The following is a 27315-nucleotide window of genomic DNA, read 5'->3' on the forward strand; positions in this document are numbered from 1 at the left end:
AAGAAAACTTTGCCTTTTTGTGGTCAGCCTTTAAATATTGTTTCCTGATGTCTCTAAATCCACTCAAATTTGCAGGAAAACTTTTCTTCAATTAAAGCATAAGGGTTTGGCAATTGGTGCCTCTTTTTTTTTCAAGTTGCCCTGTAAGTGTTTGGTGGATTATGAAAATAATCATTATTTATTTATTTATTTGTAGCATTTATACCCTGCTCTTTCCCGCTCAATAACAGGTTTAGTGTGGCTTACAAAGTATGGGTACAAAAGTATCATGCAAATAACATAGTTGTATAAAGTAGAACAATGTATGGGTACAAAAATGTCACAGAGATGACACCGTTGTATAGAGTGGAACAAGAGGAATAGATGTGGGGGGAAGAATTGGGCATGGGTAATATTAGTGGTGTGGGTTGTTCGTCAATTAAATTGGGTTTTTTGGATAGGCTTGTTTGAAGAGGTAAGTTTTCAGCAGCTTCCGGAAGGGTAGGTGTTCGTTGGTTGTTCGGATGTGTCTTGGTATGGCGTTCTTTGATCCTATTCAATTAGAATCTTTCTTATTGAATAAACCGCTTAAGGATAGAGAATTTTGTAACTAATTCTTAATTTATTCTTTGGTGATGGGACTGTTTAATAGATTAACATCAGTTCTAAAAGTTATCTTTTTTTTTGGCCTGCTGATAATCAAATGCTTTGTTTTGTATTGGCTTATTGCTCCGATCAATCTTTAGCTTGTTTATGTGACATGGGCTATATATTTTGTTTCTGTTTGCTAATAATGTGATGGATAATTTTAATTTATTCTTTAATTTCTTTATCAATAAATGGTACAATCTTCAATTTAAAAAATATGCAGTTAGTACAGGTTCACCTAAGGCTACCTCAAACATAATAATATACTGGAGTACGATTTATAGGAGGAGAATATTATTATATATTTCTGTTTATTGTATTGTATATTTAAGTTATTTTGAATGTTTGCCAATTTGTAGTATGCTTATAACAAGAAGCAGTATATCAGATAAAATCAATCACTGAACTGTCAATGCAGCACATTAATAATTTTTTGAGCTCTACAGTTGACACATGCTAAAACCCATGTTAAACCCATAACCTGGTTTTAGTAAATAGGCTCCTTAATGACCCTTACAAACTTGTGAAATCTAATGTACTGTAAACTTACAGGTGCGATCTTTTAACTCCAGCACATCATTGTTGGAACAGGCAAGTTCCCTCATGACCTGGCCATCATCTTTGTTCTTCGCAAGCCAGCGGTCACAGTCAAATCGGAATGTCTTGTCCAGGGAGTCATCTTTTATTTCAATACATTCCAAATGCCAGCCAGGTGCAATGCCTTGGAAAAAAAAAAAGCCAGAACATATACCCTAAGTATTTGAACATAAGTATAATAATTTAGTAAGATATTCATAAAGCCAAGATGCTATAACTAGCTATACTAATGAACATTAATGGTGTAGAATCAACTAAATACAAATTACAATTCGAATGCAGATCAGGCAATCAACACTCTAATACAAAAAAAGGATCTGCTGCTGGTAAATGACAGAAATTACCTCCTAAGAGCGTGGAGAAGCAGTGCTGACCTGTCTTACAAATGTGAACTTGAAGCCCTGAAGCAGCTGTGCGAAACACTGACCACCGTCGGCTTAACACATAGATAATAGAAAGAAGAGAGGGAAACAGTACAACACGCGGATTTGAGAGTTCTCACTGTAAAGATAAGTGGATTACTAAGTAACATATAACCGATTGAACTATCTATGAAGGTGGAATACATATATATATATATATATATACATTGTATCCACGATTAATTTGTGTTAATTTAACAATTTAAAGCAGGTTTTTGGCCAAGGATGAAAGTAGGGTCTTGAGACCCGGTGTAGCTTCCGAAGATCTATTGATGACCTGGAAGCTCTTTGAGGCCTTTTTTCCTGCTAATACAAAGATAACCCCCGTAGAAGGTAATTTCTGTCATTTACCAGCAGCAGATCCTTTTTTGTATTAGAGCATTAATGGTGTAGACCATGGTTAGCAAACCCCCTGGTTTGTACTTCACATGGTGGCACATAAAGCTCTCTTATTTGGTAAGTTATTCTCTCCTAACCACCCCACCTATGAGCATTTTCGGGTTTCATGGGTTAGCTGCACTAATCTAACAATGTACGGATGGCCCATGATAGTTGCTCACAGTACTGGAACTTGAGAGAGATTGGCATGCTGGGATGTTTTTTTTCCCATCCAACATGGCTGTTTCTCCTGTTCTCTTAACAGGTTAGATCTTTTTGTGGGAGCCCATCCAGCCTGGCTGGTTCTGTTGGAAAGGACACCTCTCCCACAACCAAGGCTGATTCTTGGTGAGGTCCTGCCTAGGGCACAGCATTATCACCTTTTATAGGTATTTGTCCAGGAAAGTTGCCAACTCATGGCTTAAGATATGACCAAAATAAGAAAATGGAAATCCCTGTGGTAAAGTATGTTTCCATATACCACTGGTTACAATACATGCTTCAAGGTTGTTAATCATAGTTTAGTTCAGTTTATTTATTTACTAGTAAAAAAGGCCCGTTTCTGAGAAATGAAACGGGCGCTAGCAAGGTTTTCCTAGGAGTGTGCATGTTTGAGAGAGTGTGCACCCCAGGTGACCTTGTTAATCACCCAGGGCAACCACTCCAGGTGCCTGAGAAAACAACTCTGGGAGGAGTTAATTGCTTTACTTGCAAGGAGCTCTGACCCCAGCTGACCCTATTAATCACCCAGGGCAACCACTGCAGGTGCCAAACCGGATATCTCTGCCACCTCAAGTTTCCGGCTGGAGGCTTCAATTAGAACCTTGGAGGTGCCTTTTATATATAGAGATATTCTGCATAATTACTATGCGGATTACAAAAATACATGCATAATCATAAAATCCCTCAAAAAAACCAACATTAAAACAAACAAAATACAGCCATAGTCTCTTGTCTCCGCTATACAATAATTAGTCTCTTCAGCCAACTATAAAATAAACTCAGTTCTTCAAATCATAAATGCTTCTGCAAATAAATGTTTTCAACAATTTTTTAAATTGGCTTGTATCCCCAATTGTCCTAATCTGCTCCAGCAATGAATTCCGCAATCTTAGACCCACTATCAAAAATGATTTTTTGCCTTGTTTCTTCAAAGTATATCTTCCACAAAGCTGAAATAGATAATAAACCAATCCCCACTGATCTCAAAGACCTATTTGGCCGATAGATTCTGAAAACAGTTTTCAAATGATAATAAGCATTAGACTGCAAAGCTTTGTGAATCAAAAGCAAAATTTTAAACTGAATTCTTTTCTCCACCGGTAACCAATGGAACCCCTTTAGTACTGGGGAGATATGCTGGAAGCATGAGAAATCAGAGGTAAGATGTGCTGCAGTATTCTGGCCAACCTGTAATGCTCTAATATTAGACTTCACCAAGACCAAGTATAGGGTATTGAAGTAATCCAGACCCTTTGAGGTCCTTTTACTAAGGTGCGCGGAAAAGTGGCCTGCACTGGTGTAGACGCGTGTATTGGATGCACGCGGGTCCATTTTTCAGCGCACCTGCAAAAAAGACCCTTTTTTTCATTCGAACATGGACGTGCGGCAAAATAAAAATTGGTGCACGTCCACTTTGGGCCTGAGACTTTACCTCCACCCATTGACCTACTGGTAAAATCTCACACGTTAACCGGGAAGTAATCGTCAGCTTGTGTACAATGCTGATTACCGCCCGGTTAGCGCTGCACAACAGAACTTTTCTGTGGCACCCAGTGGGCACACGTAGAAAATCAAATTACCACTCGGGCCACGTGGTAGTCAGGCGGTAGTTAAAAATTTACACATGTAGAACACGTGTTCGCGCCTACACGGCTTAGTAAAAGGACCCCTATATTAGTACATAAGTACGTAAGTAATGCCACACTGGGAAAAGACCAAGGGTCCATTGAGCCCACATCCTGTCCATGAAAGCGGCCAATCCAGGCCAAGGGCACCTGACAAGCTTCCCAAACGTACAAACATTCTATACATGTTATTCCTGGAATTGTGGATTTTTCCCAAGTCCATTTAGTAGCGGTTTATGGACTTGTCCTTTAGGAAACCGTCTAAACCCCTTTAAACTCTGCCAAGCTAACCGCCTTCACCACGTTCTCCGGCAACGAATTCCAGAGTTTAATTACGCGTTGGGTGAAGAAACATTTTCTCCGATTTGTTTTAAATTTACTGCACTGTAGTTTCATTGCATGCCCCCTAGTCCTAGTATTTTTGGAAAGCGTGAACAGACGCTTCACATCCACCTGTTCCATTCCACTCATTATTTTATATACCTCTATCATGTCTCCCCTCAGCTGTCTCTTCTCCAAGCTGAAAAGCCCTAGCCTCCTTAGTCTTTCTTCATAGGAAATTCGTCCCATCCCTGCTATCATTTTAGTCGCCCTTCGCTGCACCTTTTCCAATTCCACTATATCTTTCTTGAGATGCGGCAACCAGAATTGAACACAATACTCAAGGTGCGGTCGCACCATGGAGCGATATAACAGCATTATAACATCCTCACACCTGTTTTCCATACCTTTCCTAATAATACCCAACATTCTATTCGCTTTCCGAGTCGCAGCAGCACACTGAGCAGAAGGTTTCAGTGTATTATCGACGACGACACCCAGATCCCTTTCTTGGTCCGTAACTCCTAACGTAGAACCTTGCATGACTTAGCTATAATTCGGGTACTTTTTTCCCACATGCATCACCTTGCACTTGCTCACATTATTACCAAGCTTTGAACCAACAATTTAAACTCCTCCACAGGAATACAACCCTTTAGCCTATTTAACATGTGCAAGCTCAAGAGAATTAAAGTCAGGCCAAAATAACGACTCGTTGGAAACTTATCTGCAGCCTGCTGTAAAAAAACGTAGCTTTCATTGTTCAAGACGGCACTCGTCTTTCATCGTTCTCCGGGGCCCATCCGTTTCACCCCTTACTAGGCTTCTTCAGGAACAACGTGCTGTACTGTGCCGCAAGATTAATTTCTTTACCTGCTTTCGCGATTGAGTTCTCGTTCTCAAAATGGCGCTTGTACTTGGCGTAATTATTGCAGTTCGATAAAGCATTTTGACAAAGTGAATTTTTTAAATTTATAAGAGATTGCACAGAAAGTGCACTTTGAGACTGACATTGACTTAAAAGCACTGTCATAGCTTAAAAGCAAACAAAAAAATATTAAAATTTGTTGGAGTTGTTAGCCCAACGATAGAAACTAAACACTGACACATAAGAGAATCTTTGTAACAGTGTTCAAACCAAAGAATGCTACTTTGGTTTCTGAGGGCTTTTCTCCAAACATATCAAAAAATAGCATTACAACTGTTTAGAGAGTTATAGGCTAGTTTCAGCACAAGTTAGTATTAGATTACCCACATTTTGGCATTAGCCTGTACTGAAGTTTTCTAGATTTGTAAGTAATCAAACCCAGTTCTCCAGGTTCTCAGGCCACTGCACTAACCTCTGGGCAACTCAGCCACTCCTCCTGAGCAAAAACATTGACACCGCTGCCTGGTTGGCACTGAGTGGAGTGGAACGGGTAGATGTGAATCGTTTGTTTACTCTTTCCAAAAATACTAGGACTAGGGGGCATGCGATGAAGCTACAAAGTAGTAAATTTAATACGAATCAGAGAAAATTTTGCTCCGCTCAACATGTAATTAAACTCTGGAATTTGTTGCCAGAGAATGTGGTAGAGGCGGTTAGCTTAGCGGGGTTTAAAAAAGGTCTAGACGGCTTCCTAAAGGAAAAGTCCATAGACCATTATTAAATTGACTTGGGGAATATCCACTGCTTATTTCTGGGATGAGCAGCATAAAATGTATTGAGCTTTTTGGGATCTTGCCAGGTATTTGTGTCCTGGATTGGCCACTGTTGGAAACAGGATGCTGGGCTTGATGGACCTTTGGTCTGTCCCAGTGTGGCAATACTTATGTACTTATGACTGGTGTCTATTTTAGAAACGTCTGCTCCCCCTGACCTCAAAGCCTGGCTACGCCTCTGCCAAGGGGCCACGTACAAGTGAGATGCATAGATGGGACAAGATGGGTAGGCCAAAGTCATTGGGATAAATAGATGGGTGGCTAAACTGAAGGAAAATTATATGTACAGTTGAGTAAGATATGAGGAATCAGTCTAAGTTACAGGGAGTGCGGTAAGCTAGTCCAGGTGTAGAATGAGTGTATTGTCGGTCGCCGGATGTACTAAAGGCTTCTGGTAAATCACAGGCACACATTGACATAACATCAAGCCAAGCAGCCATGCTGATGTTCTTAATCATTGTTAATTAAAGTGCCGAGGTTTCTAAAATACAACTCAATCAATACAGTACAAAATGTACTGTTACTTACAGAGACCTGTTCAATAGTCAGTGAAGCATAAACCTTGCTTTCAGATAGAGAAGCTCTGTTAGTATTGAACATGATAAGCTAACATAAAAAATGAAATGAAAATTGACCTTAGCAGATCTGACAATCAGCGGCTGAAATGATTGATAACAAGTGAGCTAATTTACCGCTCAGCTACAATACCAGCTGTATATTTTCTTAAGGTTACATTTGAGTTCTGTCACCCTTAAATGTTAGTAAGGCTGAAATGCACCCTCAGGTTAGTGTTCCTCTCACTGGGGGAGAAAATACCCATTTAGTTAAGCTTATTTTTGCAGTAATTTGAGAGTGGGTGGAACATGCTATAACTGTAATGTTCCATTCCTAGCAGTGCTTTACCAGGTTCAGAGGTGAAGCTGGGGGGGGGGGGGGGGGGGGGGGGGGGGAGAGCAGCAAGTCTTCAAAAGTGCTTCGACTTAATCACTACAGGTCTAGTCCTAATTTGTTGACCAGTTCGCCACAGTTGGCCTTTTGTCACTCTCAAGAATACAGATAATCAGTACGAGGTGCCCTTCCTCCTCATCTCATTTGTTAAAACATATTGGGTCATTATTCAGCCACTGTGGACTGCATTTTTATTTAAACGCCAGCTGCAGAGATTAAATATATATATATATATACACACACAGATATTTAGCACCACTGTCTGAATAGTGGTAGTGCTGATTATCCAGATAAGATAGCCAGAACTTTGGTTTTTTTTTTGTACATTTGTACCCTGTGCTTTCCCACTCATGGCAGGCTCAATGTGGCTTACATGTGGCAATGGAGGGTTAAGTGACATGCCCAGACTCACAGGGAGCTGCCTGTGCCTGAAGTGAGAATTGAACTCAGTTCCTCAGGACCAAAGTCCACCACCCTAACCACTAGGCCACTCCTCCACTGTTGCTACTATTTGAGATTCTACATGGAATGTTGCTATTCCACTAGCAACATTCCATGAAGAAGTCGGCCCTTGCAGATCACCAATGTGGCCGCGCAGGCTTCTGCTTCTGTGAGTCTGACGTCCTGCACGTACGTGCAGGACGTCAGACTCACAGAAACAGAAGCCTGCGCAGCCTTCTACATGGAATGTTGCTAGTGGAATGTAGAATCTCCAATAATAGCAACATTCCATGTAGAATCTCCAATAGTATCTATTTTTTTTTTTGTTACATTTGTACCCCGCGCTTTCCCACTCATGGCAGGCTCAATGTGGCTTACATGGGGCAATGGAGGGTTAAGTGACTTGCCCAGACTCACAAGGAGCTGCCTGTGCCTGAAGTGGGAATTGAACTCAGTTCCTCAGGACCAAAGTCCACCACCCTAACCACCAGGCCACTCCTCTGGCGTGGTAATCAGTCTGCTATCCAGATCAGTTAGGACAACCTTCTCTCTGTTCTAAGTTATCTAGCTAATCCATTTAGCAGACTGAATGGGTGCAATATTCAGCCCATGTGGTGGTCCACATTTTTTAAACACTGGCTGCTACAGACTGAATTAGACCCTAATCCAGTACCAGCACTGAATATCGGTGAGTTTTACTAAGGTGCTCTAGTATTTTTAGCGCGTGCTAAACATTAGAGTCACCCATACGTTTCTATGGGCAATTTTAGCATTTAGAGCATGATAATCATTAGCGTGCGCTAAAAATGCTAGTGGGTCCTTAGCGCTGCTTAGTAAACAGGGCCCTAAGATATTAAATGGCATGGGTCTGATCTAGTTTACCCAGTTGATTTCTTATCTGGCAAGAAGACTTGAGACATGTCTATCTACGTTATTAACTCTTGAGATACCCAGTAATGAAGTAGGATCGTTTTAAGCGTATTCTGGAAAATTCTTTTCTATATCAAGGAGCTAAAATTTGGAATGATCGCCTACTGCAGATTAGAGCAATGTTCTTTTCTGTAAAGCTTTAAAAACATATTTATTTTTGGAAAGCTTTGAAGGTTTGACTAATTCAATTATTTTGAATCTTTTACTCTGTGTTTTTGCAACTCTCAACTAACTGAAATTGAATTCTTATTCATAGTCTGCTCAGAATTCATTTGGAATAGGGCAGAATACAAGTCCTTAGAACAAAATAGAATAGAACCTAGATCCAACTGACATGGTGTGCTGGTATCTGGTTAACTAACCAAGCATAGGGATCCTTTTATTAAGCTGTGGCATAAAGCGTCCTTAGCACACCCTTTCACAAGCTTTTTCCATGTGCTAAGTCCATTTTTACTGCAGCCATAAAATGGCTAATTTTCTAGCTTTTCTATAAATGGCCACATGCTAATGTTGACTAGTTATATATTTAAGGGATCTGTTTTTAGGTTGTTTATAAATTTTACTTTTTATCTGGTTTCAAATCGAATGAAAACATATGTGTGCCGACCCTCCCTCCCTGTCACGAGCTGCCTTAACAGCTAAGGGGTGATCTAAAGGGAAAGTGATTAGATGTACTGCCTTTCAGGGATTATAACCAAAGCAGTTTATGTGTTATATACAGGCATTTATTTTATACTTGGGGCAATGGAGGGTTAAGTGACTTGCCCAGAATCACAGGAAAGTGTAGTGGGAATCGAATCCAGTTCCCCTGACTTTCAGGCCATTTGCACTGACCATAAGGTTACATCTTTACCTTCTTCAGTGTGTTAACTTTTGAAATGGATTGTGCGACCTGGGTGTCACCAAGGCTGATGTTGGCTCTTAATCTGGATGTGCTGCGTTTTGCAAAGAATTTGTGCACTGGAATCAGCATGAAGACATGTCTAGTAATTTTCCATATAGCCCCTATGAAGCCCATCCAATGGGAGGGTCTGGGATGTTTTTTTTTGGAGTGGAGGAGTGGCCTAGTGGTTAGGGTAGTGGACTTTGGTCCTGAGGAACTGAGTTCAATTCCCACTTCAGGCACAGGCAGCTCCTTGTGACTCTGGGCAAGTCACTTAACCTTCCATTGCCCCATGTAAACCACATTGAGCCTGCCTGAGTGGGAAAGCATGGGTACAAATGTAACAAAAATAAAATAGATACTATTGGAGATTCTACATGGAATGTTGCTACTATTGGAGATTCTACATGGAATGTTGCTATTCCACTAGCAACATTCCATGTAGAAGGCTGCGCAGGCTTCTGTTTCTGTGAGTCTGACGTCCTGCACATACGTGCAGGACGTCAGTCTCACAGAAGCAGAAGCCTGCGCGGCCACATTGGTGATCTGCAAGGGCCGACTTCTACATGGAATGTTGCTAGTGGAATAGCAACATTCCATGTAGAATCTCAAATAGTAGCAACAGTGGAGGAGTGGCCTAGTGGTTAGGGTGGTGGACTTTGGTCCTGGGGAACTGAGGAACTGAGTTCAATTCCCACTTCAGGCACAGGCAGCTCCTTGTGACTCTGGGCAAGTCACTTAACCTTCCATTGCCCCATGTAACCACATTGAGCCTGCCTGAGTGGGAAAGCATGGGGTACAAATGTAACAAAAAAATATATATATATATACCCAAGAGTTTGGAGGGAAAATATATTTTTCCTGAACTGAAAGGCCAGAGGAACAGCATCTTGCTCTGTAAACCTCAGGCCAACCGTTTTGCAGAGGCCTGAGAAGGGAGAGTAAGGTGGCTACTTTTGTAAGCTGACATGTCTCACACATCCACTCAGCCTTCCTCCAGGTACAATGTGGAAGCAGCTATGGGGAATGGCTTTTTCCCCCCCTACTAAGCAGGTCTGATTACTGCACTAGCACACACACCACAGGAGTTTCTGAGCTCACAGGAGGCAGGAGAGAAACTAACAAGACAGAAAGGGGGTCCCTGCATAGACAGCCAGAGGACAGGAAGGAGAAACAGAGCAAGAGGTACTCTGGTTTTTAAAATAAGCACAATGAGTATGAATAAGATAAATTTGCATGCACTGCCTCTGTTGTATGCAAATCTATCTCATGCATATTCATTGTGGGAATCCTGAAATCCTGACTGCAGGGTGTGTCCCGAGGACTGGGTTGAACCCTTTCTCTAGATGGTTCATAATATAAATAACCACATCAATTACAATGTAAGAACTCTCATTACTTACATGCAGTGTTAATAAAATACATGAAAAACTTAGCTCAGATGCCTATTAAATAATCAAGTGTTTAATTATCTGCAAAACTTCATCTAATAATACTCAAGCCTATTTAACTAGAAGCCAAAGAACTAAACAGTTTCTTTCAGAAACATATCAACTATATCTGGGCTAGACAAATCCCAAGTTGCAGGTTGCCATGGTGCTTAGAAATTGCACACTGGTGTTTTAAATAATTCTTATATGCCTATGCCATGATTTTATATGAATGCTTGTTTGGTGGGAAATAAACAGGGCCGTGCCTAGGGTCTCTGGCACTCCCCTGCAGACCATCAGTTGGCGCCCCCCTGCAGACTATCAGTTGGCGCGTGCCCCCGCCCCCCCGGACTTTTAAATTTACCTCCCTCCGACGTCTGCGCAGCGTCAGTAAAAGCGCTGCCTGTCTGACGTCTCTCCACCAGCCCTGCCTTCCCTTCGCTCGTTCGTTCCCTCTGTGTCAAGCTTCTTCTGACATCATTTCCTTGAGGGCGGGACACAGAGGGAACGAACGAGCGAAAGGAAGGCTGGTGGAGAGACGTCAGACAGGCAGCGCTTTCACTGATGCTGCGCAGACGTCGGAGGCGGAGCGAGGTAAATTTAAAGCGCCGGGGAATCGGAGATGGAGGGGAGCGGAGGAGTAAGGTTTTTTAAAAAAAAAATACAACGTGACGGCGTGGCGCCCTTGAAGGCAGGCGACCCCTGCAGCGCTTACCGTGTTGGCACAGCCCTGGAAATAAAGTAGATAAGATTAGAGAAATGCATTAACCAGGTTTGGTTTTTACATTGAAACCTGTCTTAGGACCTATGAAGACCCTATAGTAAAAGACATATATCCTGCTGGATATAAAATCATCCATCTACCTAGGGGGTCCTTTTACTAAGCTGTGGTAAAAAGTGGCCTGTGGTAGTGTGGGCGTGTGTTTTGTATGCGCACTGGGCCATTTTTTTTTACCATGGCTGGGAAAAAGGGCTTTTTTTAATGGGCCAGGAAATGGGCTTAGGCTGAAATTAAAACTAGCGTGTGCCTATTTATGCCCTGAGCCCTTACCGCCACCCACTGACCTAGCGGTAAGTGCTCATACGCTGCCCACATGGTAACCATGCAGTGAGCGCCAACTGCTGGTTACCACCAGGAACGCTCCCTCCCCCCGCGGTAGAAAATTATTTTCTCTTGCGGGATTCATCACGCCACACTCAGAATTACCGCCAGGCGCAAGCACTAGCCCGGTGGTAGTGACGATTTGGAATGCTGTACTCATGTGTTAAACCCTCCCGTGCTTTGTAAAAGGGCCCCTAGGTTAATTAAGAAAGGGAGAGTGTACCGATTATTTACAAATCATTCTTAAAAGTAAAAACTGGTAGATTCTTTGTCTTCCCCTGCTGTTGAAATTCTTCTGTGTGAAATCTCAAATGAGAGTCTATAAGATACTTGCTGTTGCTTACTATTTTATTGTCCCCTTATATTATGGCCGAAATTGAAAGATGCATTTTATTTATTTATTTATTTATTGCACTTGTATCCCACATTTTCCCACCTCTTTGCAGGCGCAATGTGGCTTACAAAACATCATGGAAAATGGAAATGAGAAGAGAATAGACATTTGGTATTACAGAAGGATGTTGGATTGCGTGGTAATGGAATACATGATAGTAATATAATAGAAGGCATTACTAACATTTCTGGATATATGTATGCGTTTCACATGATTTGATCTTTGTGGTATATCTCTTTTTATGACCCACTCTCTTGATTTTTGTAGTATTTTCCTATTAGGAGGTAGTAATCTGAGTATAGAAGATGCTTCAGACCAGAATGTGAGGGACTTGTTGGACTTTCTAAATTCTCTGTATCTAATTTGACCTAATTTCCAATTTTCTCATCAAAAAGGCCATCACCTGGGTCTATTTGTTTTTTCTAACCATTAGTCATCACATTTTAATCCATTTTTATGGTCCCCATTGATATGGTCAAACTATTATTTACTAAGGGCACTGTTTACTAAGGTGCACTAGGATTTTTTAGCATATGCTAATGGGCATCTACACAGATAGTGTACACCAGGGGCGTAGCCAGACTTCGGCGGGAGGGGGGCCAGAGCCTGAGGTGAGGGGCACATTTTAGCCCCCCCAGCGCCGCGGACCCCCCGCCACCTTTGACCCCTCCCGGCGCCCCTCCCCTTTTGATCCCCCTTCCCGCCGCCACCAACCTTCCCCCGAGTCCCCCGCCGCCATCCGATACCTGTGCTGGCAGGGGTCCACAACCCCAGCCAGCTGAAGTCCTCTTCAGCCGGTTTCCGGGCCGGCGCATTGCTACAGCTCATGTGGAAGCCAAGGATTCTGTTTCTTCTGTGTGAGTCGTCCTGCCGTTGAACGTGCAGGACGTTAGGACGACTCACACAGAAACAGAATCTTAGGGTTCCACATGAGCTGCAGCAATGCGCCGTCCTGGAGACCGGCTGAAGAGGACTTCGGCTGGCGGGGGTTGGGGACCCCTGCCAGCACAGGTACCCGATGGCGGCGGTGGGAGAGGGTTAGCGGCAGCAGGAAGGGGGGTCGAAAGAGTTGGCGGGGGCCAGGGCCAAATCTAGGGGGCTCAGGCCCCCGTGGCCCCACACAGCTACGCCCATGGTGTACACTAATGCTTAGCGCGCAATAAAAACGCTAGCCCACCTCTAGCTGGCTTAGTAAACAGGGCCCTAAGTTTCACTTTAAATTGGAAAGAGAAACGGAAACAATTCCTATGGGCTTCCTCTCATTTGCTGCGCAGGAATTGTTAGCACGGCTTTGTAAAAGGAACCCTCAATTCTTGAATGAATGATTGACCGACTTGCTTGAGGCAGATTTCCTCAAGAATGAGGCAATATTATTTTAACACCAATCCATAAAAATGAGAAGATCACACAGTTGCATCAATTCCGATATTTACCAGACTTATGGAGGGATTAGTCACATTACAATTAGTTGATTACTTGGACAAATTTCATCTGTTACATTACTTCCAATCAGAATTTCGAAGACATTTTAGTACAGGGTTGGTTTTGAATATTCTTTTGCAGAAGGTAAAAGACTTATGAGCACAGGTCACAGAGCTGTAATCCCCCAATTCGACCTATCCAGTGCCTTCGACCTTGTGGATCATCTACTACCACTAGGGTTACCATATTTTGTCCTCCAAAAAGGAGGACACATGCCCCTCCCCCACCACACACCCCGTTCCACCCCCTGTCACACCCTCACTCCGCCCCGTCACACCCTCACTCTGCCCCCTGTCACATACCCCGTCGCCCCCTCCCCTTACCTTACTACTGCCCTGGTGGTCTAGTGACATCTTCGGGGCAGGAAAGAGCCCCCTCTTTCCTGCCCGGAGCACTGCCCTGCATGCATCCTTCCTGTTGCTGATCCTCGGCGCCGAGTCAAAATGGCCGCCGAGAGTTGAAGTCTCGCGAAGTCACTTCAACTCTCGGCGGCCATTTTGAATCGGCTCCGAGGATCAGCAACAGGAAGGATGCATGCAGGGCAGCGCTCCGGGCAGGAAAGAGGGGGCTCTTTCTTGTCCCAAAGGCGGAAGAGGTCACTAGGCCACCAGGGCACTAGTAAGTAAGGGGAGGGGAGGCTAGCAATCTGCCCGTTTGTCCTATAGGACGGCCGGCCCACCAGCCTGCCCGTTTGTCCAGAAATCCGGACAAACGGGCAGATTGGCAAAACCCATCTGGTTGCCTGGACATGCCCTCAAAAAGAGGACATGTCCGGGTAAATCCGGACATATGGTAACCCTAACTACCACTAACTATATTAAGCAAGTTTGGAATAGGGCAGACGATACAGAATTGGTTCAAAGGCTTTTTACCTTCTAGAACTTGTAAAGTGAAATTTCAAGGATCATATTCATAGCCATGACAAATGAAGTGGGGTGTCCCTCAGGGCTTCCCACTATCTCCATTATTGTTTAATGTTTTGATGTCTTCCTCGGGCTTTGCATTGGAAAAATGCTGGTTTTGAAATCTTAAGCTACAAAGGTGACATTACTGTCCGCCTCCCAATTTATTTTTCTACAAAGGACACCTCAGTTAAGATAAGGGATTGCATTCAACTTATTGAAAATAGGATAGGAGATCAACCATTTAAAAATAAATAAAGAAAAAACTAAATTTTTATTAGAACATCAAGACACAATCTGGAACAATAATATTTTAAAGTTAAGCAATCCTAATTTCAACTTTGAGAATTGTATTAAATTACTGGGGGTCTCTCTGACAGTTAACTTTCTTTAAATTCTCAGATCAACATTGTGATTAAAAAATCATTTTTATTAATGAGGAAATTGAGGCTTTAGAATATTTCCTTTCTGGGTGAAGCAGTAGTAATATTTCCTGACGTCTCAAGATGGACTCAACTTTGGAGGAAGAAATTGTTAGCATTACATCAGGCAGTAATTTCATTGGGAGCTATATATAAAATGTGATTTCCTTGTAAATGTTTTATTTCCCATCAGGGGAACAGGTACATTTTTTATGAACCAGCTCAATTACAATTTTTTCCTGGAAGACAACTATGTTCCTTAGTGTGCTCTATAGTTCTCAATATTATAGTGTCAGGTCTTCCTGCTCTTTTTCTTATATTATTTTCCAGTTTTCCATGTATATTTTTCCATGGTTTCACTCTTCAACAATGGACAGTATTATCCTGTGCAGAAGGAATGGATCCTCAGAAGCTTAGCCGAAATTGGGTGGTGGAGCCGGTGGGGGGAAGAGGGGTTAGTGGTTGGGAGGCGAAGATAGTGGTGGGCAGACTTATACGGTCTGTGCCAGATCTGGTGGTGGGAGGCGGGACTGGTGGTTGGGAGGCGGGGAATAGTGCTGGGCAGACTTATACAGTCTGTGCCAGAGCCGATGGTGGGAGGCGGGACTGGTGGTTGGGAGGAGGGGATAGTGCTGGGCAGACTTATACGGTCTGTGCCCTGAAAAAGACAGGTACAAATCAAGGTAAGGTATACACATGAGTTTATCTTGTTGGGCAGACTGGATGGACCATGCAGGTCTTTTTCTGCCGTCATCTACTATGTTACTATGTATTTAACTAGATTCTTTATTCTACTTTGGCTAATGATGACAATTAGCTTCCAATATTCTGAATTTCAGTTCAAACTTCATTCTTGTATGTAATTATTATAAATACAAACCCATATTCCAAAGCAACTGGTCTAAGGACCAGATTAGTTTTCTATATTTTGGTTATCTTGTAAAGCGGACCTGCCCCTGGGAAGCCCTGATGATATGTTTCCCCACTCCAACCTATAGGGCTAACATATTTTCTGTGGAAAACATGTGTCAAAGAAGAGTGTTGTTGGGGGGGGGGGGGGGGGGGGGGTTGTGCATGCTGTTTTCTCCCTTAAAACAATGTTGCCTGCTCAGTCATCTGATCTCTCCCACCCTACCCATGTGTTCGACTCTATGTGGTGCATGTTTACAGAAGCAATAAAACATTGCCCCTCATTCTATAGCTCTTCATTACAGCACAGTAGCTACAGATATATGAGACACCTGCTGTCCCTTTGGTTCCAATTAGTGAAACAACACAACACACAACTTTTTATAAAGTGTCTTATAAAATAGCAAAAATACTTTGTGAATGTTTCTCCAAGGGTTACTGCTATAGCTTATGTTAAATATTTATTTTAGACTTGAAGAAAAAAAAAAAAACAACTATCTGTGGGAAACAGGGCAAAAGACAGACTGGTTAGGAAAGGATGAAGCAGAATGGGGTGGGGTGGTGGAGGAGAGAAGGGGCAAAAATGGAGAAGGGTCATTGAGATACGGAGGGGCATTCTGCTTCTTTAGCAGAGATGCTAAGTTACCCAGTTCCAGGCTGGATATTTCGGACAGTCCTGGTTTTGAGCTTACATCCCCAAAGTTGTGTGGGATTTGTAGTGCCTGATCCTGCCCATTGAAATGATAAGTACATAAGTAATGCCACACTGGGACAAGACCAAAGGTCCATCAAGCCCAGCGTCCTGTCCACGACAGCGGCCAATCCAGGCCAAGGGCACCTGGCGAGCTTCCCAAACGTACAAACATTCTATACATGTTATTTCTGGAATTGTGGATTTTTCCCAAGTCCATTTAGTAGTGGTTTATGGACTTGTCCTTTAGGAAACTGTCTAACCCCTTTTTAAACTCTGCTAAGCTAACCGCCTTCACCACGTTCTCCGGCAACAAATTCCAGAGTTTAATTACGCGTTGGGTGAAGAAAACGTTTCTCCGATTTCTTTTAAATTTACTACACTGTAGTTTCATCGCATGCCCCCTAGTCCTAGTATTTTTGGAAAGCATGAACCGGCGCTTCACATCCACCTGTTCCACTCCACTCAATATTTTATATACCTCTATCATGTCTCCCCTCAGCCGTCTCTTCTCCAAGCTGAAAAGCCCTAGCCTCCTTAGTCTTTCTTCATAGGGAAGTCGTCCCATCCCCGCTATCATTTTAGTCGCCCTTCGCTGCACCTTTTCCAATTCTACTATATCTTTCTTGAGATGCGGCGACCAGAATTGAACACAGTACTCAAGGTGCGGTCACACCTTGGAGCGATACAACGGCATTATAACATCCTCACACCCATTTTCCATACCTTTCCTAATGATACCCAACATTCTATTCAGTGCTACAAGTCCCATAATGCACCAGGGTAAGGTGCTCAGAAATCCAGGACTATCTCAAAATATCCAGCCTGGAACTGGGCAATTTGGCATCTCTGTTGTAGCAGAAATTCTCACAGCTGCAGGAAATAATCCAAGAGATTCCTGGCCTTGGTATCGCACCTCAGGACATTGTGACAAGGCAAGCCCCAGAGATTACCCAGTGAAGCAGTTGAGCCCAGAACTATGGGTCCCAGAAGTCCTTGCAAGAATGAGAGAAGAGAGTAGTCCTAAAAACATGGAATGGATTCCCAGCCCCAGCAGGGGGAGCAATGGCTCGAGGCAGGGTGAGCCTGTTACTCCCTTCCCCACTAGAGGGTGAGGGAAGGATGAAGCTCAGTTTCCCTGGCTTCGCCATCAGTATATAATTCCCCCCAGCTGTGAGAAGGGGAGAGCAGATTTCCTGGAGGCTCTCAGTCACCAGGAGAGAGGGGAGACGAATGGCGAGATAGATTCCATGGAGTATGTGGAGGAAGGAAGTAGCCTGCCACTAGAGCTGCCTAAGGGAGAGGAGCCAGCTACCATGAAGTGGGAGAATTCAAAGGTTGCCCTGCCCAGCACTTGAAGACAGAGGAGGAGGCCACACCAGGCGTGGTGCTGAGAGGTGGGAGAAACTGCCAACCCTGCTCCTTACAGGGTTCCCTCTGTGCTGTGAAAAGGCAGGTGATTTGTGGTATTGGTTTGATGTGCAAAGACTGTCCGTGAAGATTTGTTCTGAACTGTTGTGCTATATTGGAAGTGTGCTGAACTCTTACTAAACCCTTCTGAAGGAGGGGGAAGGGAAAGCTAACGCCCTAATAGAAGACCTGAGCGTTTGCTGAGGGATTTTGGGATTGGGACTGTACCTTATTTTTCTTTTGAAGATTATCTTATGAGGACTGTACCTTTTTTCTTTTGAAGACTATATTAAGAGGGCTGTACCTTTTCTTTTGAAGAGTATATTATGATTTTTGGTATGAAATTGCCTTGATAATAAAATACTTTGGCCCTGAGTCCCAGTATCAGCAGCATTTTGTCCTGGAAACCTGGGAGCCCCGCAGGCTTGCTGGCTCCACCCAAGAGGAGGAAGTGGACTCCCCCCCCCCCCCCCTTACAACATTCCAGCACTTCAAACAGTAGAAACAAACTTACACAGTGAAGAAAAGCTGTATGTTCTTGGCTTTAAGAAAACATCCTTTGCACAATGTGGGTTACTCCAATATAGTCCTTTTGTCCTCTTACATGAGGTTAATTTGTTATCAGTGGGCGGGCATATTATGGGCAGAACAGTGGAGTGGCAGGTGGTGACAACCATCTACCTATCATGAATGAAAATAGTATGGCTGCACTTAATGCCATCTCAAGAGATGGTTTTAAGTGCAGCCATGCTATTAGCAGCCTAGTAGTGCAATCATTCTAAGAAGAACTGCCATTGTGGTACCTCCACCAACACATCTCCTAGTTTCTGACTCCCCCCTCCCCATATCCCCTATCTATCAATCCTCCATGACACATATCCCCTTCTGATCCCTCTGCCCCTTGTCCAATATTCCTTCCCATCCATAAGCTCCTCAGAACCTACTTAGCAGTGGCGTAGCCACAGGTGGGCTTGGGTGGGCCAGGGCCCACCCATTTATGGCTCAGGCCCACCCAACAGTAGCACATGTTTAGTGGTAACTGGTGGGAATCCCAAGCTCCGCCAGCTGAAGATTTTCCCCTGATGGTGACGAAAACGCTACTCTCCACAACACCGGCACCTGCGCATGCTCAGTTTTCAGTGCATGCCTGCTGCCAAGGTGGAACGAAGTATTTTCCCACCAGCTGAGATAATTTTTTTTTTGGGGGGGGGGGGGGGGAAGAACACTTGGTGCCCACCCAATTCTTGCCTAGGCCCACCCAAAAGCTGTTCTCTGGCTACGCCCCTGCTACTTAGGGGTCGCAATGGTGGTCCATGCTGGGAGAAGTCCCCCTCTGCTCCTGGCCAGGACTGTGCCAGGATCCAAAATGGTGTGCAAACCGCCTAGTTATATTCTTGTGATACTACTGATAGGTGGTATCAAACATATAAACGGCGAGTGACCGACTCACTTGCAAATGCGCAGTAGAGACTTCCCTCTCTGTCCCGCCCCCGTGTCAATACGTGATGACGAGGGCGGGACAGAGAGGGAAACTGCGCCGCCGAGGTTGATACCGCTCCTCCCCCACCCGCCCACCCGAGGTCGCCGCTACCGTTACCCCCCCCCCACACACCCACACCCGGCCCGGGCCCTCTCTCTCTCCGCTACTAAACTTACACATCCATTCGCCGGAACGCAGCACGCACATCAGCTGAGCTGCCGTCGGCCTTCCTTCCCTGCCTGTGTCCCGCCCTCGCTGACGTTACGTCACAGGAGGGCGGGACACAGGCAGAGAAGGAAGGGTCGACGGCAGCTCAGCTGATGTGCGTGCTGCGTTCCGGCGAATGGATGTGTAAGTTTAGTAGCGGAGAGAGAGAGGGCCCGGGCCGGGTGGAGGGATGGCGGTGGCGGCGGCGACTCCGGGGGGGGGGGGGGACGGTAGCGGTGGCGACCTCAGGGGGGGGAGGGGGAAGGAAGGAAGGAAGGAAGGAAGGAAGGAAAACCCCAATACCAGCCCGTTTTTACGGGCTCAACAGCTAGTTCTTTAATATAAGGAGAATGAAAGGATGCCTCCTAAAGGTAGTATTGTGAGACTACCGCTAGGACACTTCTATCATTTTGGATCCAGGTGAAGTTTCATATAGAGCAGAGGGGGACTGTTCCTGCTATTGGCCACTGAGCCACTATTGTGACCCCCTAGGTAGATCAGGTTGGGGGGGGGGGGGGGAAGGGGAATTGGCAGGTAGGGGGAGAAGCATGCTCCAGGAGCAGGACTTAATTTAGAGGGCAGGGTTATCCTTCAAAAATTGTTTTGTATGCACATCGAGATTTGTTGCTGCAACCATCAGTGAAAGATACTTCTAAAGCCTTAGTTTGTGTCCTTCCATATTCAGATTTAGCTTTTTAAAACCAAGCATATCATTAAAGATTATTGGCACGTTCTACAGCAACATGAAGAATTCCATGAATATCCCCATTTTGCGTCTACATGGGGTAAAAACTTGAAAGATCATCTTATGACATCTATGTATGTGAGAAAACCTTTGGAATTGCTCCTCGTTGATGGGGGGATGATGCGATGTAAAAGCTGTTCTGTGTGTGATTTTTGTTTGGGAATCTAGTCTGGTCCAGCACCTAGTGTATTCATACTGGCACACTTTCAGAGTTCAATCTGATTGCTCCTTGCCCCAAATTTTATGTAGGGCATACCATACACCCTGTGCAGGTAAAGGTCATTGAACATTTGAGTAGATTACGTCAGAGGGTCCTAGCCCGATTACCATTTGAGTAGAATACGTCAGAGGGTCCTAGCCCGATTACCATCAGGCTACTGCCACACAAGCCATTTCCGGGGTTTTCTTTTTCCCCTGGAAAGGGCGCACGCTTGGGATGGAACCACCACCGGCGGCTGCATTGAGCCAGCGGTAGTCCCAATTAATCATTCGGTAAGCCCGTGTTGGGCTTACCAACACTCTGTAAAAGACCCCCTCAATGGGGTAAAAATATTCAGTTGTTGGTGGTGAGCAATTTGCTGACCACCACCAGTGTTATTCTTGGATATTCAATGCCAGACCATGTCTGGCTTCGGCACTGAATATCTAGTTTATGCCGCACCAGGTAACATATAGCGGTTAAGTCGATATTCAGAACTTAACCGGCCATGGGTTGCCACATAAAGATAGGACTGTTTTTATGTGGTTACCCTGGCCAGTTAAGTGCTGAATATCGGCATTTAACCAGCCATGTGCTGACCCCGCCTCTGAACACACCCAAAATAGCCGTTTTTCATTTAGATACTAACCGCCTAATTTTCAGGATGGATAACCAGTCAAGTGCTGCTGAAAATGAGCAGATAGCCCCGAACCAGCAATTTAACCAGTCAGTGGCCATTTCTGGCTGGTTAAATTATTTTGAATATCGACCAGAACATGTATATTTTAGAATAAAGGCGGGAGAAGGAAGATACGATAGAGACCTTTAAATACCTCTGTGGCATAGAAACAGAGGGGATGGACCTCTTTCAGGAGGTGGTGGAGTCAAGGACTGCATCTGAATTAAGAAAGCATGGGATAGGCACAGAGGATCTCTAATGGAGAAGAAAGAATAGTAAAAATTATAGTTGGTAATGGATAGGCAGACTGGATAGACCATATGGTCTTTATCTGCAGTTATTTTCTGTTTCTCTGGCATAAATCTGAATGAAATTGAATGAATGGTGTAAAAGTTAATAGGGGGAACAGATGGAAATAGGAGAGACAGATGGACACAGCACAGTTATCTCATAAGGTCATTAGTTTCCCTATAGTAAACTGGGCTACGAGAGCGAGAGCGTTCATTTCCAGCAGCTTAGAAGCTGGGCTGAAGAGAGGAACGAGAGCACAAACTGATAGCCAGAGATCCTGCCACAGCCCTTATCCTCTTCCTATATACATCACTAAACTTGGCTAGTTCTATTTATGTTCTTAAGATTGTCTAATTTAGTTAGCAAGAACATTTCAAGGAAATTCCTATTTTGGACAGAAAGGGAGTTCTCCAGTGGCATTCTTTTAGGGCCAGCAGGGAGGGAAGAAAGGAGGGAGGGAATCTCCCACTGCTATTTTTCTTTTTTTTACATGGCCATGAAGGGGAATCACTGGGTGCTGGCAGAATTCCCCAATCAGCAATCCCAACTGTCAGAAGCAATGGCTCATGTAGCAGCTCAAACGGAGGCCACACAAAGGTGGTGGAATCCCAGGCCCTGACACGCAAAGGCGCCATGGTAGCAACGGATAATGAGGCTGCTGTAGGCAAGTAGGCCATGCTGTGCCACCTGAAAAGGAGTCAGCAGCAGCTGAAGTGAAGAGGTTATAGTAGCTGAACTAGGATTATGTAGAAGGGAGAGAGATGGAATGGAGGAGGTATAGGAGGAAGGGGGACAGAATATGGAGTGGAGAGTGGAAGGGAGAGAGCACATTTCAAGTCTCCATCATAAACATTCATATATCCCACAAGTAACACCTCCCATTTCCTGAGTATATATAGAAATACACTCCCACACCTCTTCCAACACAACCCCCCCCCCCCCCCCCACATATCCAACCACTTACATTCATTTCCCCACACATGCCCCCCAATGCTTCCACACATACATCTCTAAACATTCTTTTTCCACACATCCCACACTGCCCAACATACCCACAGCCCCACATCTCCTCCCTCGCACAACCCAACATTCTTTCCTGACAGCCATCCCCCCTTCACCAGAACCTCCAACTGCAGACATGTTCCTAAGCCCACAGCACAAACTCGCCGGAGGCACTACAGCACACATAAACAGCGAACCCTTTAATATCCACTCAACCTACTATCCCCCACACACACTTCATATGTACCACAACCACTAAGACAAACTTCATGAACACCACTTCCTGAGCTTGCAAATAGAGAATGGGAAATGTGCTATTGTGTCACACTGTAAGTGTATATGTTTCAACTTATTCAAATTTTAAGCTGAGGGACTGCAGGAATGTGGGGGCATAAGATGAAGGAGAAAGGGGACAGATTCAGAAATAACCTGAAGATATAGTTCACCATGGAAAGGATAGTAAATTTGTGGAATGGCCTTCTCGTGGAAGTGACAGAGATGAAAACTATGTCTGAATTCAAGAAAGCTTGAGATAAGTATGTAAAATCTCCAAGGAAGAGGAAGGGATAGCAGATGGCATTGATAGGCCATATGGTCTATATCTGCATTCATTTTTCTATGTTTTTTTTAAGGGGGTCATGGATTTGATATTCTGCCTTTCCATGATACAACCAAAGTGGTTTACATATATGATGGGCAGTGCTCCCGAGCTCGAGCTGCTCACAGCGGCACTCAATAATTGCCACCCACGGATTAAGTTCACTCTACATATGCATACTGTTGAAATTACATATCTGGATGTACTCATTAAGAACCGTGGGGATGGTTTTGACACGATGGTGTTCCATAAAACCACGGATAAGAACACCTTCCTTAATTATGGGAGTTGTCATCCTACGGCTTTAAAGAATAGTCTGCTATTCTCGCAATTTTTGAGACACCGCCGGATCTGCTCAAATGATCAAGAGTTCAAGCGACAATCCTCTATCTTATCGAATAAGCTGTTAACTCGTGGATATCCGAGACCAATGATAAGGAAGGCATATCGCAGAGCGCGATTTAATCACCGAGATCTCCTTCTAAATCTGAGAATTCCAAGTACAGCAGAAGAAGATTCAATCTTCACTTATGTCACACAATTTAATTCATTCTCTCCTCGTGTGATGGCAATAATAAGGAAACATTGGACGCTTATACAGACCCACCCGCTCTTCAAAGATGCACAATTAAGAGTATCATACAGCAGCTATAGAAATCTGAAAGAACTTTTAAGTCCTGCTGTTTTACCTAGCCTCACAGAGGATCCTGGAAATGTGAGGAACTGGACTGGACATACAAAATGTGGTGGCTATTCGTTCTGTTCTGTGATGCTGGAGTCGTCTACCTTTGTGAACCCTATTGATCAGAAAAGTTATGTTTTGCGCACAAATACCACATGTAAGTCTAGCTCTGTCATCTACTGTTTGTGCTGCCCCTGCCAGAAAATTTATGTGGGGCAGACATCAAGGGCTTTGGCAATGCGCCTAACAGAGCACAGAAGTGCCATCAATACTCATAAGATAGGCTTGCCACTAGTGTCGCACTGTACTGAACAATCACACACATTTGAAGATTTAAGATGTACTGTTTTGCAGGTAATCTTCAAGTCCCCGCGAGGGGGTGATCATCGGAGACGTCTTCTGCAACACGAACAAAAATGGATATTTAAACTCCATTCTCTGGAACCATCTGGTTTGAATGCCCGCCTAGAATGGTATCAATTTTTTTAGCTTTCTGATTGGTCATCTGGACATTAGCGTCTGACGTCATATCGACTACATCACAGCATGCAGCAACGGCTGTTCAGATGTAGTACGCTGCCGTGGAGTGCTGTGCAGTGGTTCCATGTATTGTGCTGTTTTGAGCTTTTCTTTGATTTTTTTGTTATTCTGTGGATATTGGTTGCGATGGATCGTGACTATTTGTTTCTGTGACATTGCAGGGTTTTTGGCCTATGATGAAGAGAAGACTATTGAGTCTGTTAAGCCCCGTGAAAGTACATTTTGATCTCGGAGCTCTTTGAGGCCTTTTCCCTGTAAACTGAGTCCATTTTTTATTTAGTGGATTATTTGATTGTTTTGAATATTCTTGTGTTTCCACACCACCTATTTAATATTACATATATGATGTGCAGGTACTCACTCTGTCCCTACTGGGCTCACAATCTAAGGTTTTGTACCTGGGGCAATGGAGGATTAAGTAGCTTGTCCAGGCTCACAAGGGGATGCAGTGGGAATTGAAACATGTTCCCCAGACTTTTAGCCCAATGCATTAACCATTATTTATTTAATTTGGATTTTGCTCACACCTTTTTCAGGTGAGTTACATTCAGGTACACTGGGTATTTCTCTGTCCCAGGAGGGCTCACAATCTAAGTTTGTACCTGAGGCAATGGAGGGTTAAGATCACAAGGAGCAGCAGCGGGATTTGAACCAGCCACTTCTGGATTTCAAGATGGGTGCTCTAACCACTAGGCCACTCCTCTACTCCGATGAAGATGTCTACAGTCATTTTTTTTTCAGATTAAAAAAGTGAAGGGGATAAGGGACAACTTTTCATATCTAAAGAGCCAGAAGGAAGGAAAGGGCTGTTGGGGGCAATTTCTCATAATAGGCTAGCTTTGTGCATCTGATAGACTTTGAATATTCTTGAGATAAGAACAGCACAGAGACATTGTATTAATTTGCCGTTTGATTTAGCTCTGTTCCTGTTGGACGTTATAGCAGTTTTTGCTCTTTTTGATATTTTTGTAATAATTAAGCGCTTGAGTGGATTTTTTTTTCTAGCCAGTGATGGTTTGTATTATGCTCCCGCTTTAATAGTTTTGAGCTGTGAAGCATTAAATTGGACAGCTGAGGTCTTTTTTTTTCCTCTACTTTTTTAATGTGCTGATTTTGATTTCTTGATTGATCTGAGTGACACTTCATAGCTGCTACATAGAAGCAACATAAGTGAATTTCAATATTAGTGTTCAAGCTCCTGTGTTTATTAGCTTTGCACATTCCATGACAGGATTGTCTCACTCCTAAGCCAGGGTATGTGGAGAATGACCTCAGTCTCTCAAATTTATGGTAATGCTTGCTGTATAACTTGTATCGTGCCAAAGAAAGTTTCCCTCTGGTGTTCATAAGATGTAACATGTGTAGGCAACTTATCCAGGTGTGTTTTTAAAATTCTTTTTCATCAAACCTAATGGACAAAGAATGATGGGAAATATTTCCTTATCTTTCTGTCACATTTTCTTGGTCTCGGCCTGCAATTCTTGGTACTTGAGGATCTTCTCTCTCTCTCCACATGATTCACAAAGTAATCACTTGGGGCTGGCACCTCTATGATTAGTGCTGTTCTACTGTTTTTTTTCTTTTATCCCTATGTTGGGTTTTCTTGCCCCTAGCTTTTTATTGGTTGCGATAGGGATGTCCCAGATTATCTTAACCTCTTTTTTTCCCACAATTCTCTTAGGGTCTTGATCCCAATGCTTTTCTAGTACACCGATGTTGTAATGTTTACAGTTTCCATTGAATGGGATGTGCAACATTTTTTGTGCCTTTCCCATAGGTGCCCCGTATAGGAGGCTTGGGGAGGCTAAGCGCAGGGCTGGCACAGCGCTGTAGCCAGGCAGCTCTCTGACAGTTCCTCCTTCCTTCCCACTCTCAGTTCCCCGGCCAGCAGCCCTTCTCCTCTCCATTCCTCCCCCTCTCCTCCCGCGTGTGCGTGTGTTTTAACCCTTTTACTTTCCGTGTCAGCGACATCAGTGACAAAGGCACTACGGGCTCGCCTCTGGCTCCAGCTTCTCCCTTCCCTCTTCACACAGTGTCCCGCTTTCTGCAATGATGCATTTCCTGTTTCCGTGAGGGCAGGACGCTGTGTGAAGAGGGAAGAGAGAAGCTGGAGGCGAGCCTGCAGTGCCTTCTTCTTCATTGACATCACTGCCACAGAGTAAAAGGGTTAAACGTGTGGGGGGAGGGAGGGGGCAGGAAGGAACGGAGAGGAGGGCTGTCAGGGAGCTGAGGGAGGGCAGGGAGAATCGCTGGACATGGATGGGAGTGGAGGGCAGGGGGAGAGAACAGATCGCTGGACATGGAGAGAAGGGGAGGGCAGGGGGAGAGAAGAGGTCACTGGAGGGGAGGGCAGGGGGAGAGAACAGATTGCTGGACATGGAGAGAAAGGGAGGGCAGGGAAGAGGAGAATTGCTGGCCATGGATGGATGGAGGGGAGGGCAGGGGAGAGAGGAGAATTGCTGGACATGGATGGATGGAGGGAAGATAGGAGAATTGCTGGACATGGATGGAGGGGCAGGAGAGAGAGGAAATTTGCTGGAGATAGATGGAGGAGAGGGCAGGGGAGAATGGAAAGTTGATGGACATGGATGGATGGAGGGGAGGACAGGAGAGAGAGGAGAATTGTTGGACATGGATGGATGAATGGGGGTAGGGGAGAGAGGAAATTTGCTGGATATGGGTGGATGGAGGAGAGGGCAGGGGAGAATGACGAGTTCCTGGACATGGATGGAGGGGAGGGCAGGGCAGGGGAGAGAGGAGAATTGCTGGACATGGATGGATTGAGGAGAGGGCAGGGGAGAATGGAGAGTTGTTGGACATGGATGGATGGAGGGGAGGGAAGTCAGGAAGGAGATGCACATGGATGGAGGGGAGAGAAGAGAGGAGAAATGCTGGACACGGATGGAGTGGAGGGCAGGGAAGAGAGGAGAAATGATGGACAAGGATGGAGGGAAGGAAAGACAAAAGAAGGAGATGCACACAGATGGAGTGGAAGGGAGAGAGGAGAAATGCTGGACATGGATGGAGGGGAGGGAAGACAGAGGAAGTAGATGCA

General features: G+C 44.4%; 1 protein-coding gene across 1 annotated transcript in view; it reads right to left on the reverse strand.

Moving 5' to 3' along the window:
• LOXHD1 (lipoxygenase homology domains 1) overlaps positions 1–27315 on the reverse strand; it is a 439720-nt gene that overhangs the window by 16307 nt on the left and 396098 nt on the right. Inside the window, exon 43 of the mRNA XM_030192909.1 lies at positions 1178–1348. Coding sequence (XP_030048769.1) covers positions 1178–1348 — 171 coding nt within the window. The remainder of the gene's footprint in view (positions 1–1177; positions 1349–27315) is intronic.

Source organism: Microcaecilia unicolor, chromosome 2, assembly GCF_901765095.1.
Source record: "Microcaecilia unicolor chromosome 2, aMicUni1.1, whole genome shotgun sequence".
Classification (NCBI taxonomy): Eukaryota; Metazoa; Chordata; class Amphibia; order Gymnophiona; family Siphonopidae; genus Microcaecilia; species Microcaecilia unicolor.